A 17,819-nucleotide genomic window follows, 5' to 3' on the forward strand; every position below is an offset into this window, starting at 1 on the left:
CGCCAGCATTCAAAAGTGACCAAAACATCAGCCAGGAAGCATAGGAACTGAGAAGTGGTCTGTGGTCCCCACCTGCAGAACCACTCCTTTATTGGGGGTGCCTTGCTAATTGACTATAATTTCCACCTGTTGTCTATTCCATTTGCACAACAGCATGTGAAATTTATTGTCAATCAGTGTTGCTTCCTAAGTGGACAGTTTGATTTCACAGAAGTGTGATTGACTTGGAGTTACATTGTGTTGTTTAAGTGTTCCCTTTATTTTTTGGAGCAGTGTATATTCCTCCTTCACTCAGGCTCGGCTGATCCAAAAACATTGCTAACGTATATAAAAGGTTTTACACAACTTTAGAGAGACATTCAATCAGTACTTAGGGATAGGTTTCCGTTTACAATACAAAGCAAAGTTATTGTGAGTAATTACATTGTTATTACACAAGTATAAGAGCAACTTAGTGTAAAGTGTCACCAATGAAGATTTGAGGACATATTCCTACTCAAAATTGTGCATATGGGTCTCAATTGTTCATCTGAGGTAAAGATAGCAATGAAAACCGGCACATTGTTCAATAGTGCAACAATAGATGTCCTTGAAAGACTTTACATGCATTTGTTTTCTCTGGGTATACTATGTGCAATACTTGAACCCTTTAAATACAAGGTATGAAACATTTACATCAGACAAGGTTTGTGTATAATTTTTCAAAGTGTGCCAGATTTGAGTTTGGAGGTCCGCTGATCTTTAACTGGACTTGTCTTTCCTCGGACCGAGTGGGATCAAGATCTATCTCCTGTTAGAAATGTTGTGCAATGTTCCGATAGACGTTCAGAGGTGAATTACGCTCGAGGTCATCGGTGTTAAGTTTATGGATTTTCTCGCTTTGCGGTTTAGGTTGTCATTCATGTCTCATATATGGAATTAAAATGTCTCTCATAGCTGTCCACATTGAGACTAGATTTCTTGGTCCCGCCCTGTATGTCAATTATTTGACTTTCTTTCAAAATAGTGTTTATTTTAAAGACACAAATACACACCATAAGTCAATGATCTTAGGTCTGATACTGATTTAAAAATGTTTTCACTGTCCAGATCCATCTACACTTGTAAGATATCCAGACACTATGGGAGAATCTCAATTGCATCCTCTACTCGCCTCCTCCTCCATTGGAGGATGTCAGAGGGGAGGGACCTCTGGCTTTCTCATCCAATGGGTTTAAGAAGGCAAGGCGAAAGCGTGTGAGGAGTATTCAATTAAGATCCTCCCAATGCTGATCACAACCAGATCACAGTGCGTCTTTTAATCATCTACACCTGTCTGAAGGTGTGGGCACAATCAGAATGTGGACAAGATCAGGATAAATGGTGCGTGTTAGAACCAGGTATAAACGGAGCTTCAGTGTCTTAACTCACAGGAAGGCTCCCACAGACAGTAGGCTTCTCACAGGACTAAGGAAGCTAATCTGCAGGGGAGTCGTTATGGCAACGGGCTCTTGTCAAGAGTGAACAAACAATCAATACCCCCCTCTTCTGGCTCCCATTACATTTTAAGCCCGGACTCTTTGCTGCAGAACATGCGCTTACAGAAAACATATGTTTAGTGTGGAATTTTATTGTATAACATATTGATGCATAATCTCCATAGCATTCACTTAGTGTAACTTGTGAGCATGCAACTACCAAGAGTCAATACAGTGCAATTAGAAAGTATTTACACCCTTTCACTTTTTCCACATTTTGTTACATCCTAAATTAAACATTTATTAAATTAAACATTTATTAAATTGAGGTTTTGGGTCACTGATGTAAACACACACAACCCCATAATGTGAAAGTGGAAGAAAAAAAATCTTTACAAATGATTTAAAAATGAAAATCTGAAATGTATTGACTCATTAAGTACTCAATCCTTTTATGGCAAGCATAAATAAGTTCAGGAGTAAACATGTACTTAAGTCAAATAAATTGCACGGACTCTGCGTAATAGGGGGGGGGGGGGGGGGCAGACATTACATATCCCTTTGAACATGATGCAGTTAACACTTTGGATGGTGTATCATTACACCCAGTCACGACAAAGATACAGGCGCCATTCCCAACTCAGTTGCCTGAGAGGAAGGAAACCGCTCAGGGATTTCACCATGTGGCTAATGGCGATTTTAAAACAGAGTTTAATGGAGGATGGAACAACATTGTACTTTAGTTACTCCACAATACTGACAGACTGAAAATAATACAAATATTCCAAAACATGCATCCTGTTTGAGACAAGGCACTAAAGTAATACTGGAAAAAATGTGGCAAAGAAAATAACTTTTTGTCTTGAATACAAAGCATTGTTTGGGGCTAACACAACACAGTGTAGCACTTCATATTCCATGTACTTGTCATCAGCAAGGAATAGGTTGTTTAGGTTAAAAAGAAACGAAATAGAGCTAAGCACAGACAAAATCGTAGAGGAAAACTTGGTTCTGTCAGCTTTCCAACACTGGGAGAGAAATTCACCTTCCAGCAGGACAATTACCTTAAAACACAAGGCCAAATATACACGAGTTGCTTACCAAGACGTCGTTGAATGCTCCCAAGTGGCCTAGTTTCATTTGACTTAAATTGAACTGAAAATCTTTGGCAAGAATTGAAAATGGCTGTCTAGCAATGAACAACAACCAACTTGAATTTTTGTAACACATTTTTTTTTTTTTTAAAAGGGCAACTGTAGTATAAGCCAGGTGTGCAAAGCTCTTAGACTTACCCAGAGACGGAGCTGTAATCACTGCCCAAGGTGTTTAACAGACTCAGGGGGGTAGGATACTTATCTAATCAAGACAGCAATTTATTTTCCAATAATTATTTTTAAACTTTGACGTGAGTATTGTAGATTGCTGATTTAAAAAAATATAAAAAATGTTTTCAATCCCACTTTGTAACAAACATGAAAAAAGTCAAGGGGTGTGAATACTTTCTGAAAGCACTATATAGTAAAATCAAGACCACAAAAATATTTTGCATAATATTATTGTAACATTTCTAAATCATATTTTCATTAAGCTCTCATTATAATTAAGGAGTTCCAAATATATCTGTCTGAGTGTCTTAACAAATTAGCATTGTATACAATTGAAAGATACATTGATGTATATTCAAGCAAAAAGAGCATGTAACAGATTAAGCCTACACAAAACGCAATGGTGCGTGATGGAAGTCACAACAGAACTTGGAAAAAACATTGCACCATGTTACTTTCTGAAATACTTCAATAAATACTTAGCAGTACAAGCAGATACAGAAACCAATTAGACGCAATAAATATAAATTAGCCTGAAAGAGACAAATAGAAAGCGGCACATGAGCATACCATTTGAAGAATGTAAGGAAATGTGTATGCATTTTGTATGGTAAAGCCATGTGAGATTAAGTTTATACAGTATGCATGTGCTGCTCATATGTGTCTGATAAGACCTGTTTGAGTATGTGCATTTGTGCAATAAAACAGAACGAGACTGAGTGTCTGCCCATTATGGTCTGATGCTCTCAGATAGTCCAGTTACTTCCATGAAAGCTTCAATAAGCTTTCTTTAGCCCTCTTGCCACTTCAAAATGTCTGTCTCTGTCTGGGTTTGGCACATTAGTGTCCACACAGACAGTAGTCAGATCAGCAGACAAGGTGGACAGTTGGTGTAGAGTCCTGATAGAAAAAGCAGGTATCATGATTCAAGGTGCCGTTCTGATTGTCAGATCGCTTCCATGTTGATAGGATGTTTTGGCACTAGGTGGAGTATATAAAAAAAGTTCCATATAATAAAAAGGGCGATTGAACGCAATCTGAGGACTTAACTTTAAAGGGGGATTGCTTCCCAGTCCAGTGAATGTTGCGGTGATGTTTTCATTTATATTTTGATAAAGCAGGCTTGTCTTTTGAGCTCAATCCACTACGGCAGACAAGACGGCCATGACGGCAATGCCACAGCACAGAAGCAGGATCTGCAACAGGGAGTGTCTGGAAGAAAATAAGAAAAATGTTTTTGCTTCAGTGTCCGCCCATTCATTTTCATATTAGCTTAACACTTTTTGCCCTCTGCATATTTAGTCTCTTAGTGGGTATTTGCATGGTGGTCAGTGGCTGTCCAGACTGACCAGTGTACATACCCGAGGCTGGTCTCCTCCAGGAGGTCAGGCACCACGTTGACCAGGGCTATGTACAGGAAGCCTCCCGAGGAGAATGGTAAGATCCACGCTGTTGCATTTTCTACACAGGATAAAGTGGAATGAAAGACATTTGGTTTGGCTTAATAATTAAACAAAGCTTTTCATGCTGCTTGGATGCCAAAGCACTGAAGACTATATGGTTCCTTGATAGCCTATGCCAAGGGTGTGGACAGTTCTCGACACTGGCAGGAGCCCACCGGAGCGGAGTACCAGCACTTAATGGTCTACTGCTTTAGCTCCTGCACCGCTTATAGAATATTAAATCAAAAGTATTGTGGATCTCTTACACCTAAATATAAACAGTACCGGCACCCAAAATAAGTACAGTTTCTTATTTCAATCCAAGTCAAGCACCTGGTGTGGAGCTGTAGTTTCAGTGCTCTGCTGCTGTTTTGTATATGGAGGATGCTAGGCGGCTCACCTGTCCCTCTGGGAGACTGGGCACACAGGGCGAAACAGGCCCCCAGCACCCCTCCCAGGGCTGTGGATAGCTGCATGCGGGCGGCACTCCAGCGGTCAAACCCTGCACGCAGCAGGATGGCAAAGTCGCCCACCTAGAGATGAGCAAACATCATGTAAGCAATGTGTCACAGATCCCATTCATGTAAGGAAAAAAAGATGGGGATATCAACTAGAACTGAATCAATTCATGACTCAAAAACCAGTCATAATTAGCTTTCACTGCATGAAGTATGTTACAACAAAAAATATTCAAAATAAATAGGTCACATCACATAGCGAGTTTGAACTTACCTCATGGGGGATTTCATGGAGCAGGATGGCAAAGGTGGTGAGACACCCAACCTGTCAGGAAATACATAGAACATGTCTCTGATCAGGCTCTGCAATATATATATACTGTACAAGATGTGTTTCCGATCCTATACTACTCAAACTCTGATAACTCCTCTCCTGTACTACATTACACTGTGTATACATGACAATGTATGTTTCATGCATCCAACTGGGCTTCTACTTTGATAAACACCATCATGCCTGCATATAGAAATATGAGTGCAGATGGAAACCAAAGTAAATGGGATGCCCATGTGTGTGAGCAATGTAGAGACATCTAGCTAGTTTACTTCCTCTCTGGCAAACTCTCCCTTTGGCTCATGCTGTTAGCCTTATGCCTCTCCAGCTGGACGTTCTCCCCACAACTTTAGTAACGTAATCATTATTCTACATCAGAAAATAGCAAGGTAGAACTCAATGTCCTGACTCAATGTTCTGTACTGTAATAATGACAATACTGTACTTAGTATTAAAATCATAGAATTGTGTTGTTGAAACTAGTCTCTTAAGCAGGGGTGCAGTATCATGTCCATAGTGGACTGAGCTGAGAATAGTGAATGTTATGGCTAAGTGAGCGCTGATACAGCTATCAACAAGTCTGCCTAGGGGGTTGGGTCCTCTGCCAATCATGGGCACGAGGCTTTCAAATGCCAAAACAACCACCTTTCATAACATACTGTGGTCTGTAATAAATCTGCTCTAAGTTGAAGTATTGTATGCATTGTTTATGACCAAGGCGCATTTTGTTTAAATGTTTGCATTGAAATTAGTACCTGCTATTAGGTTTAATCTGCATTTATTAAAAACCCACACATGGGGACTATTTAATATAGAGCACCTGGACAGACTGTTCTGCAGACTAACTCACCTTCCTGCTGACCAGGAAGCTCCCTGCCACAGCCAGGCCATGGGTGAAGTTGTCAATGCAGTTGGCCAGCAGGTTCAGGTACCCACTCGTCTGCCAGATAGAAACACAGAACCAAGTCTATACAGGTTAACATTCAAAGGATCCCACAGCTGACTCACACTGAAGTCATATACATTCAGCGAAAGGGGTTACTTAGTATAGAGGATTTCATTTTGGTGGCTCTTAAGCAATGGAGACTTCCAGATTGTTCTCCCTTTAGTCATTTACATATGGCTTGTTAAAATGAACAATATCCCGCCAGACAAACTTTACCCATTTGATCCAACTTACCTTTATTTTCTTTGGAACTTGATGCAAGCTGCTCTTTGTCTTGGAGGACGAGCTCCACGTATCAGAATGGTGCCCATTGATGTGGGACAACGTCTCACTACTGGAGTCTGAGCTATGGGATGTCTGAGGAGAAGGAGTGACAAAAAAAATATATATATAAATAAATAAACTGGTATTAGCCCAATAAGCAGGAAATTCCATAGCATGCAAACGTTTACATAGTACACTACACATATAGATTCCATTGAATCAACCTACAGTACTGTGTTTCTTCTATGTCACCCATAGCTTCTCTCCTCCAACTACTGACTGCACATTACAGCCAAAAATTCCTGTCAGTCGTCACATCTTCCACTGAATTTGCGTGCTTTGAAAAAAAAAAAAAAAATATGTATTCTACCCCAGGCCATTCTCCTTTCCAGAGCAGGGCCGACTTCCCTGTTCCTTCCTTGTTTAGAGCCATTTACAGTACGGCGGCATTTATTAGTCAAATCAAATGAGGCAAATAGCCTGCTGTATTCTAAATGTGGCTGGGAAATGTTCTCTATTTTTGTAACCACACCACAAGGAAGAAGTCAAACTATACATATCTTCTGAAACATCAATCTGTCCCCTAATGTGTGAGTGGGCTGGGTAATTCATTGGAGAGTGGGAGTTTGACACCAGGTGAGATCGTGATTCATGACCCATGTCTCTGAATTGAATAATAACGGCATCTTGATACTGACATCGAAACACGCTTGATAAGACTCCATTTGTGGAATGAGCTCTGATCTACCCAGAGTCTTACTATCCACCCCTGAACACTCTCCTCTGGCCTCTCTGAAGTAGATGTAGCAGCTGCTTCCTCCCCATCTCTATAAATAGCTACAATGAATGAGCCCAGACATGGATGCCAATCTTCCTCCTCCTCCTGAGCAAAAGAGAAGGAAGAGGAAAGTGGTACACACACACACACACACACACACACACACACACACACACACACACACACACACACACACACACACACACACCTTTAGCGAGATGTATGGGGCATAAGGATAAGAAACAGAAATACCTGAAATTAAATTAAGGATTATCTCTTGAATAACAGAACATTTTAGCATATGGGATCACAAATGCAGTATGATTAAAAGTGCTGGTTTTCATCCTTTTCACCAGCAACTTAGAGCTGACTATATCAGTGAAATAAAATGGATAAAAAGGAAGCCTACAGACATTAAGGCCTTCGAAAGACTGCAGTTGTGTACCTCTGTTTTTACATACGCCACAAGAAGCTCTCCCATTTCTACAGAGCAAAGAACATCTCAACTCATCTAAATCCACACTGTCAGACAGGGAAAATGCACCACCCAAAACCACTCCATACCCCAAAACATCAAAGGAATCCTGAAGCTAATACTCTGCACTAATACCCACTCCAAATCCCATATGAAAAAGGGTCTCACTGGTATTAGAGAAATGGAGGGGAGCTAGAATACAGCTTTGATCCCAAGCGTGTCTAGCGGATAGACTCAGGGCTATGGCACAATGGGTCCCTGCATCAGATTGTGGGGGTAGGGGAGCGATAAGGTTGCATCAGTAACCATGTTCCAATCCAAATTAAAGTTATACCGCGTGAAAAAATAAATAAATCACAACAGCTGAGATGGAAAAAGGAAGCGTCGGTACAATTTCATAATTGTCAACAGACAATTTGCTTGTTCGACATGGTGGGATCTTTTTGTGTCGGTAAAATTAATTTGCGACAAATTGAGGTGGAAACTATTTATTGCCTAATTGTTGATAGCATTACCATCATATTGAGGTAAATTTGAAGTCAAGTCGATGCCATGATGTGCAGTCCTAACTTGAAAAAGCTTGACCAGTTTATTAGGCTTCAGATGAAAGAAGTTATGATGAACTTCACAGGGTGGTGCACAGTCATGAGCTTAAAGCTCTTTTCCAATAATTATTGAGGATCTTATTTTGTATGCTAGTGACATGATTTGTGCTTAGCTGCCAATTAACGAATAAAAATGATCTTATCCATCCAATCCTATAACCTAACCTGTCCACTTTATCAGCAAGCTGTTGTCTAGAGAGAATACGCCAAAACTAGATTGGGCACGTTTGCCATTTATCGCAACAGTTTGTGTGAAAAACCAAATAGATAAGAGTGGAGAGTGGAAAATGCAATGGAAACACATTGAACTTATGTTTTTTAGTCAGTACATGACAAACTTCAGCACCAAAGTGGTTTCTATGTACACTGCATCACAGCCTTTTATCCACAACATACCTGTTTGATAAAAACAAACCTATGGTGGAAAAATGTGCATCTCTTTTTTAAATGCACATTTTATAATATTCACATTCAAATCTGTAGAAAATTGGATTAGTTTGACTCAGATTTCTTATTTTCCATTTGGACTCAAACTCCACTTATGAAGTTATTTATAAGACCATTCTGGGAGATTCCCATTCAGGACATAATGTGTCATCACAGCACTGTTTAATCATTACCTTAAAGCTGCTTAAATTCAGAAGTTGATTGTTGAAGTTAAAATGCTAATGACTCATCACTGAAGAGTGGAATAAAAACTGATTGTGGTTTCTTCAGCCACAACACTATAAATCAAGATGATCTAATGTGCCTTGTTTAAGTTTAGATCCACTGAAGACCAGCTCAGATCAAACAGAAAGCCCTAGACAGAGCCAACTGAGCCACTAGCCGCCCCAATGCGTGGAAGAGCAGTGTCACTGTGGTACCAGTGAAGGGATTAAAGAGCACTGGTGCACTGGACACACCTTTTAAATAAATATGTGAGGGTTCCAGCATATGAGATGAGGTGTGTAATTAGATGCATGACATTAACCTTCTTTGGAAATACATGCACGCTATTTCTTTAAATAATTTGGGGCTATTAAAGAGTTGTATCCGGTGCACTGACTCGACTCTGTTGCACTTCTCATGTAGACAACATGGACAATAAAACAGCATTGAACTACTCACAGGGACATGCTGGCTGTTACCAATGGAGTCCTCCTGGCTGTTCTCATCTGGGAACATCTTCTCCAGGAGAAGGAAGGACAGCATGCCCATGATAACCCACAGGCCCTGGGTCCTGTAGTGGAGCTGGCTCTCGTCTGAATACAGGGAGGATGGAAGAGACATACAGTGTGAGAAAGGATCTATTTTAACAGGGATGACAAACTCATTGGAAAACTTCTCTAGGATTGCATGGTGACCCCCTTTTACATGGATCAGTGGAATGCAGGCATGGCTTAGGGTTACTCATCTCCACTGACTTCACAAAAGTCAGCAAAGCATTTTAAAAAGTGCATTTCTACATGACAACCAGAGGACCTCAGGTCAGGGAAACTTAATCCTGGGCCACATCCAGTTGTCAAACGTTGCAGATAGAAATGCCACGAATAGAGGGGACATGATGCCTTACTATACATCAGTATTTCCCAATGCCAGTACCCAATGCAAGCACACCTTATTCATCTCATTGAGCGCTTGATGATTAGTTAAGCTAAATCAGGTGTGCTTTTCCAGGGTTACAATTACTTTTTTTCTTCTTTAAAAAATAAAATAAATACTGGAGGACTGGAGTTTGGAAACACTGCTCTACTTGACAGAGAAGCATGTCTGTTTACATAGAAATATATATATGCAATGTGAATGTTCCAAAATGTTGTGTCCTGCTGAACACATCCCTGGTAATTCTAAATTAATCAACAAAAAAGAGACACTGAACAAAAATATAACATAACACGTAGTATTGGTAACATGTTTTATGGGCTGAAGTAAAAGATCCCAGAAATGTTCCATACGCACAAAAATCTTATTTCTCTAATGTGACAAATTTGTTTACATCCCTGTTAGTGAGAATTTCGCCTTTGCCAAAATAATCCATTCATCTGATAGGTGTGGCATCTCAAAAAGCTGATTAAACAGCATGATCATTACACTGGTGCATCTTGAGCTGGGGACAATAAAAGGCCACTAAAAATCTGCAGTTTTGTCATAATGCCACAGATGTCTCTAGTTGAGGGAGCGTGCATTTGGCATGCTGACTGCAGGAATGTCCACCAGAGCTGTTGCCAGAGAATTGAATGCTAATTTATCTACCATAAGCCACCCACAACAACGTTTTAGAGAATTAGGCAGCATGTCCAACCAATCTCACAACTGCAGACCACATGTAACCACGCCAGCCCAGCACCTCCACATGTGGGATCAGCCACCGGACGAAACTGTGGTTTTGCACAACTGTAAAATTTCTACAGAAACCATCTCAGGGAAGCTCATCTGCATGCTCGTCGTCCTCACCAAAGTCTTGACCCGAGTGCAGTTTGGCGTCGTAACCGACTTCAATGGGCAAATGCTCACCTTCAGTGCCCCATGGTAGCGGTGGGGTTTTGGTATGGGCAGGGATAAACTACAGACAACTAACACAATTGCATTTTAATCAATGGCAATTTAAATGCACAGAGATGCTGAGGCCCATTATCGTGCCATTCATCAGCTGCCATCACCTCATGTTTCGGCATGATAATGCATGGCCCCATGTTGCAAGGATCTGTAAACGGTTCCTGGAAGCTGAAAACGGCCCTGTTCTTCCATGGCCTGCATACCCACCAGACATGTCACTCTTTGAGCATGTTAGGGATGCTCTGGATCGATGTGTACGACAGCATGTTTCAGTTCCAGCCAATATCCAGTAACTTCGCACAGACATTGAAGAGCAGTGACAACATTCCATGGGCCATAAGCAACAGCCTGATCAACTCTTTGTGAAAGAGATGCGTCGATCTGTATGAGGCAAATGGTGGGCACACCAGATACTAACTGGTTTTCTGACTCATTCCCGCAACTTTTTTTTAAGGTAGCTGTGATCAATAACTGCATATGTGTATTCCCAGTCATGTGAAATCTACAGATTTTTTATTTTATTTAACCTTTAATTAGGGCCTAATGAAATTCTTTCAATGGACTGATTTCCTTATGAACTGTAACTCAGTAAAATCTTTGAAAGTGTTGCATTTATATTTTTGTTCAGTGTATATGTTTGCACTAAAACTGCTTTGAAGAGTCATTGTAAAATGCTATAGTGACAAATCGTTAATACTGAAGAGAATATCTGCACTTCCAATGTTAACTTGGAAAAAAATAAATGTGGTATACTGGGAATGTTAGCTGTCATTCCCTGTCTGTCTCTGTCAGTTTGAAAAGTGTCGAAATCAACTGTTTTCGCAAACAGACTATCTTTACAATATTGCTGACATGTCAGATACGTGATAAGCAAGCCTAAGGACACAGGCATTCCACTGGTCTGTGTGAAGGGTCAGAAGAGGTATACTGGTGGGGAGAAATAAGCACAGGCAATTTGAATGGGGATGTCTCCAGGAGGGATAAAGGGTATAGAAAGAACAGGAGGGTGCCTGAGAGAGAAGGTTGACCCACCTGGGCTGCAGGAGTGGGAATGTGCCCAAGCCTCCGGGAGCAGGTGGAGGAACACGTCACCCAAGAGACCACCAATGGCAAAGCTCAAGAGCTGCTTTAGCTTCCGACAGCCAGCTGGAGACACACGGAGAGTAACAAGAAAGAAAGATAGCAATTATGAAAAGTGTAGTTGAGGTAGGCTGTATCATGCATGATATACAAAAATGCTGGTTCTTCCCTGTTTGAGCTAAAACATTTACAGGCTTTATTTAAAATAAATCTGCAGAATAAGTGCTTTTCTACTTCTAGCTTTCAAATTAAGAGCCATTCAATATTTGCATTAAGTATGACTTAATGATAACTATGACAATTAAAGAAATAGGACTACTGGGAAATTTCTCAATTTATGGGCTCGATTTTTTTAAACTTCTGAATGAACAGCTTCAGAGAATGCAACTGCGATGGTATTACAAGATGGCATTAGTGATCTGACTTCTTTCTCCTTACCAATAAGCACAAAGAACCAGGACAGGCAAAGCCAGCGCCCTTCAGTGTTAATTGTGTTTTCTGAGAGGTGTTGAAATGCAATACATAGTGGCCTGGTTTCTCTTCTTTGAGAGTGAAGAATACAGCATGGCAATGAGGACACACCCAATTCAGCACCATTCACATTGACACATTTATCCAACTAGGCTTATGTCAGTGATACCTTTAGAATTACTTTCTCTGGTTCATTGTTATTTTTTTTTAACAAACACTGCAGGATTTGTGTGAGCCAAAAGCATAATCCCAATGGAGCAAAGGAATCATTGAGATTAGACCAACATTTTACAGTTTGTAACACTGTATGCACATAAATAGTACTGGCATCTCACATGGTTAAATACTCAATGCAACAACAAAAATCAGCAACGCAGCTTTGGAGATAGTGACTGTGGCCTCTATACACTCTACTTGAAGGCTGTGTTTAAAAGAGTGTGGTCAGGCAGAGTTCAGAACCACATGGTTCATCTCATTAGCAGCAGTTTCCTCAGAAAAATAGAGGTGCCATTGCTCCATATTTAAATGGCTCTTCAGAAGAAAAAAAAATGGTACAGAACCGTATTTTATAATTAAAAATGATGGCCAGCTCACAAGGGCCCCTTGATGATGTGAGGCATTTGCCTCTTCTGCCTAATGCTAAGTCAGTCACTGTAGGCTACCTCAGGATGTCTAATTCTGGGTGTGTGGTGATCAAGGCATAACCAGTGTGGCTCATTTTCAGAAGAGAGAGAAGGCCTACATTAGTCTGGCTAACAGCAAGGTTACGTATCAGTTTAGGTCACAACTTACCCGCTGTCTCGAGGGCCGCTCCTGCTTCAATAGGAATAACAAGAAGGGGGAAAATTCCACTGAGGCCTACAGCAACAGACCCAACCAGAGAGCAGAGCCAGACATCGGCACGTTCACTTGCAAAGAAGTCAGCTAAGGCCTGGAAGCCTAGGAACTCATCTGGAAGCCCTGATCCAGCGGCTGTGGCTGTGGCATGAGCCATGGCTGCCTGGGACATCTTCTCCCCACTGGACACCCCTCTGGAGGAGATGACCAGCAGGGCAGCACCAGTGAACAGTGTAGCCAACGCCCAGCTGGGCCTAGGGCCTCTTGATTTCATCTGTCCCTAGTTCCAGAGAGCACCTGCAACCAACAAGGACAATGGTGCAAGATGGAGAGGTAATCATAATGTAGATAGGCTTACATGCATTCTTAACTCAACATTGATACTTTCTCAAACAAATTGCATGCACATTCACTGCCAAACAGTTTGTATAGAGATTTTGGGCTAAGGTTGAGATATTGTGTGTGACCACTAATGGGTGATGACAGAAAAAATGGACAGGACAAAATAAATCCCTTGGTAGGGTAGTCATTCCACCAAAACAGATGGAAAAAGTGCTCCATGAGCAACTGCTTAGGTCTGCTAATGTCTAAGAAAACGTGTCTAAGGGGACCTATTGCACAGCATTGTGACATGAACTCAACCAAATAACTATGGTTGACGTTTAATTCAGAAAAGTATTATTATATTCACTTTATATGGCTGTGTGTGATAATGCCCGCGAGCCCCTTGGCCTGCGGTACCCCCCCCCCCATCTACACGTCAGCGCGCCTGCGTCGCATTTTGAATATGTTCATCAGAGCGCCGTTCACGGTCGACGAAATTCACAAATATAAGGGAGAAAGACATCCCTAAAAAGTTGGAGGCTGTTGTGAAGAATTCGCAAACATGGCTTGCAGGAACAAGTAAAATGCATGTTTACGTCAACGATAGATATGCTGTTGTGTGATGCCAGACAGCTCGCGCAGTAAAAGTTGACGACTAAACACAAGCGAGTGTTGCACACGTTCCCGGAAAGGCCCAAACATTGTACCATTTTGATGAATTGTAACAAAGTAACAATTTGTAGGCCAGCTAACGTTAATTATAATGTAACAAATCTCACTCACTGTAGCAACAGCTGTATCTGCTACGTTAGATATGCATCGTATGGATTTATTTAGTTAGCTAGGTGACCGTTTTTACTTATAGGCTACTGTTTATTTGGCAACCAGTTGTTATTTAATTCGCTTTGCTACTTGGAAAGTTATGGTCGTGACGCCCAAATGGCTGTCTATAAACAAACTCAGCTAGCACGCTTAACTAGCCAAGTCTAACGTTAGCATTTCAAGCCTTAGAAGTTGAAGTCAGTTAGTTTGGATTGCTAAAATCACGCAGTCAACTTAGAAGAAAAAGTACATACGTAATGTGACATAAAAAAAAAACCGATATGAATATATTTTACCCTGTTGTGATTCCTGAAGTTCTTCCACCAGTGTGTCCCTGCCATCCAGCTCAGTGATGCAGGCTAGCGCTGCTGTTCCACTCTCCAGCTGATTCCGCAGCTAACATTCCTGCCACGGCTTCCCCTTTTCCAGTGGCGCCACGTCACCGGAAGTGTATTTTTATTGCTGACAGGAGGGATGACAAAATGTAGTTTAGGCACTTATGTTTGCGATGGAGGTTTCTGGGGTCTATTCATTATGGAAACCGTTTACCGTTTAAGAACCAAACGGGATAAAACGGGGAGAGACCTACCTGGATTTGTCCAAAATAAACTCGTTTGCGTTTTCCGTTTAGAGTGAACGGTTGCTGTTGCCAAACGTTTTGCAACAGAATCGGTGTAATGATTACACCCCAGGTTTGACATTTGCCTGCAGTGATGTAGGTTTATGTCCTGTAATAATGCTTCTGTTTCATGTAAATGTTTGTATCAGTCATGTATCTTAAATACAGTTGTGGAAAGAGTACTTAAATGACATTTCACTATAGTAGAAGTAAAATTAATGACTTGAAAAATACTCAAAAAAAGTATAAGTACTCAGTGACAGTAACGAGAGTATATTTGTAATTAGTTACTTTACACCTCTGCGTAAAATAGTAGCCTATAAGGTCACCTCAAAATAAAATAGAAAGATATTTTGTATTTATTTATGTTATTTATTTGTTAAACCTTTATTTAACTAGGCATGCCAGTTAAGAACAAATTCTTATTTGCAATGACGGCCAAACCCGGACGACGTTGGGCCAATTATGGGCACCCTATGGGACTCCCAATCACGGCCGGATGTGATACAGCCTGGATTCGAACCAGGGACTGTAGTGACACCACTTGCACTGAGATGCAGTGTCTTAGACCGCAGCACTACTCTTTTGTTGTATTATATGGTGAAAATGAAATGTCATTAAACATTTTATTTTTTAAATGACGCAGACAATTTTTTTTAGGGGGTAGATCATTCCACCAGGGCAATAACATGTTAATGTTGATGAAGAAATCATAGTGAATATGATTATACATCCATATTGTGCTTTCAAAATAGGAGAGCTTATTTAAATGCAGCCAAATGGGACAGAAACTGTGCCTTCAGGGCAAAAAGGCACCCTCTGTGCCAAAAAGTTTTCAAGGCTTGTGTTGTTGTATTCACACTGTACCAGTGACCTGGAAGGTGATGGATGGTGAAGTAAATATTGGGGACCCATGCGTTATGATTCATGATGCAGTTAACGCCATGATCTATGGAATACAAATTGACTCCTGACAAATATGTCAGGCGGCCTACACTGTATCATCATGCCTTTGTAGTTCGACCACCAGATGGTGCATTTGACAGTTACAGTACAGAAGTTTCTAGATATGGCACTCAGTAATCTCGTCCACCGGACGGCTCTCTCTCTCTTGAGCCTGGGAATGAGGTTGGATTCCAATAAATACATAGATTCAGACGATTTCCTCTGTAATGATAACTCTTCCATAAGATTATTTGTGAGATCCATACTGATTGACCCGCCAATGGAAGTGTGTGTGCGTGCGTGTATATGTGCGCACACACGTTTGTGTGTGATTCTGCGCCTCTCTTTGGCCATTAGGTGCTGCTGTGAACCTGACTCTGGTCACTCCAGAGAAAGCCATCAAACTAGCTGCCAATGACTTCTTTAGACAGCACCTGTCCAAGGATGGGTGTGTAGTGCTCAGAGGCCTCTTTCAAATACCTGCCTGAGTGTGTGTTTAGAATAAAACATTGTATCAAGAAAAAGTATGACATTACTCTATAACACTTTCTACTCTTTTATTCTATATTTTTTAAATGATGCAGACATATTTTTTAAGGGGGTAGATCAGCTTTATTTATGCAGATAGATTGTGGCTTCCATCAATGTAATTGTCTGCATCATTTCCAATTCCCCATATTTTGGGGGTAAATATACTGTATATTAAAAAATCTTGCATGACTTAATTTATTTCCAAAATTAACAAATCATATGCGTAATACTGTAGGCAGTTCATATGAAAGATTGTTACCTATAACCAGGATTGTTTACCTATAACCAGGATTGTTACCTATAACCAGGATTGTTACCTATAACCAGGATTGGCATTACAAAAATGTCATTTTCGGCAAGTAATTATTATTTTGGCAAACAATTATTGTGATTCATCCTGTATTGTTCCTAACATCATTACCCCATAGCAACAGACGTGGGACACACAGACACACACACACACACACACACACACACACACACACACACACACACACACACACACACACACACACACACACACACACACACACACACACCCCTCCCTTCCCCCCCAAAAAACATCCCAGTTCCCAAATTAAGAGAGACTTGATATGCGAATGCATATACAGTTGAAGTCGGAAGTTTACATTCACTTAGGTTGGTGTCACTAAAACTCGTTTTTCAACCGCTCCACAAATTTCTTGTTGACAAACTATAGTTTTGGAAAGCCGGTTAGGACATCTACTTTGTGCATGACACAAGTCATTTTTCCAACAATTGTTTACAGACAGATTATTTCACTTATAATTCACTGTATCACAATTCCAGTGGGTCAGAAGTTTACATACACTAAGTTGACTGTTCCTTTAAATAGCTTTGAAAATTCCAGAAAATGATGTCATGACTTTAGAAGCTTCTGATAGGCTAATTGACATCATTTGAGTCAATTGGAGGTGTACCTGTGGATGTATTTCAAGGCCTACCTTCAAACTCATTGCCTCTTTGCTTGACATCATGGGGAAATCAAAAGAAATCAGCCAAGACCTCAGAAAAAACATTGAAGACCTCCACAAGTCTGGTTCATCCTTGGGAGCAATTTCCAAATGCCTGAAGGTATCACGTTAATCTGTACAAACAGTAGTACGCAAGTATAAACACCATGGGACCACGCAGCCATCAATCCGCTCAGGAAGGAGACGCGTTCTGTCTCCTAGAGATGAATGTACTTTGGTGCAAAAAGTGCAAATCAATCCCAGAGCAACAGCAAAGGACCTTGTGAAGATGCTGGAGGAAACAGGTACAAAAGTATCTATATCCACAGTAAAACGAGTCCTGTATCGACATAACCTGAAAGGCCGCTCAGCAAGGAAGAAGCCACTGCTCCAAAACCGCCATAAGAAACCCAGACTACGGTTTGCAACTGCACATGGGGACAAAGATTGTACTTTTTGGAGAAATGTCCTCTGGTCTGAGGAAACAAAAATAGAACTGTTTGGCCATAATGACCATCGTTATGTTTGGAGGAAAATGGGGGAGGCTTGCAAGCCGAAGAACATCATCCCAACCGTGAAGCACAGGATTGGCAG

General features: G+C 40.9%; 1 protein-coding gene across 2 annotated transcripts; it reads right to left on the reverse strand.

Moving 5' to 3' along the window:
• Nucleotides 1–1,589: 1,589 nt before the first annotated feature.
• Nucleotides 1,590–14,604, reverse strand: LOC106563524 (zinc transporter ZIP13). 2 transcript variants are annotated; one of them, XM_014129199.3, is made up of 11 exons: nt 14,453–14,604; nt 12,966–13,307; nt 11,655–11,768; nt 9,195–9,328; nt 6,975–7,109; nt 6,197–6,319; nt 5,867–5,956; nt 4,957–5,007; nt 4,625–4,757; nt 4,144–4,243; nt 1,590–3,994 (listed from the first exon to the last, which is right to left on the reverse strand). In XM_014129199.3, exons 2-11 carry the CDS (start codon nt 13,282–13,284, stop codon nt 3,919–3,921), a joined length of 1,275 nt encoding a protein of 424 aa, XP_013984674.1. In that variant the 5' UTR covers nt 13,285–13,307; nt 14,453–14,604; the 3' UTR covers nt 1,590–3,918. The 2 variants fall into 2 exon arrangements, with proteins under 2 accessions (XP_013984674.1, XP_013984676.1); XM_014129201.3 differs by lacking the exon at nt 6,975–7,109.
• Nucleotides 14,605–17,819: the final 3,215 nt, after the last annotated feature.

Source organism: Salmo salar, chromosome 11 (assembly GCF_965601325.2).
Source record: "Salmo salar chromosome 11, fSalSal1, whole genome shotgun sequence".
Classification (NCBI taxonomy): Eukaryota; Metazoa; Chordata; class Actinopteri; order Salmoniformes; family Salmonidae; genus Salmo; species Salmo salar.

Coding starts and splice junctions, on each gene's coding strand:
- LOC106563524 (XM_014129199.3), bottom strand. CDS start 13,284: ATGAAATCAAGAGGCCCTAGGCCCAGCTGGGCGTTGGCTACACTGTTC. Junction 7,110..9,194: donor GTAACAGCCAGCATGTCCCT/GTGAGTAGTTCA, acceptor TCTTTTGCTCAG/GAGGAGGAGGAAGATTGGCA. Junction 6,320..6,974: donor GGTGGATAGTAAGACTCTGG/GTAGATCAGAGC, acceptor CCTTCTCCTCAG/ACATCCCATAGCTCAGACTC.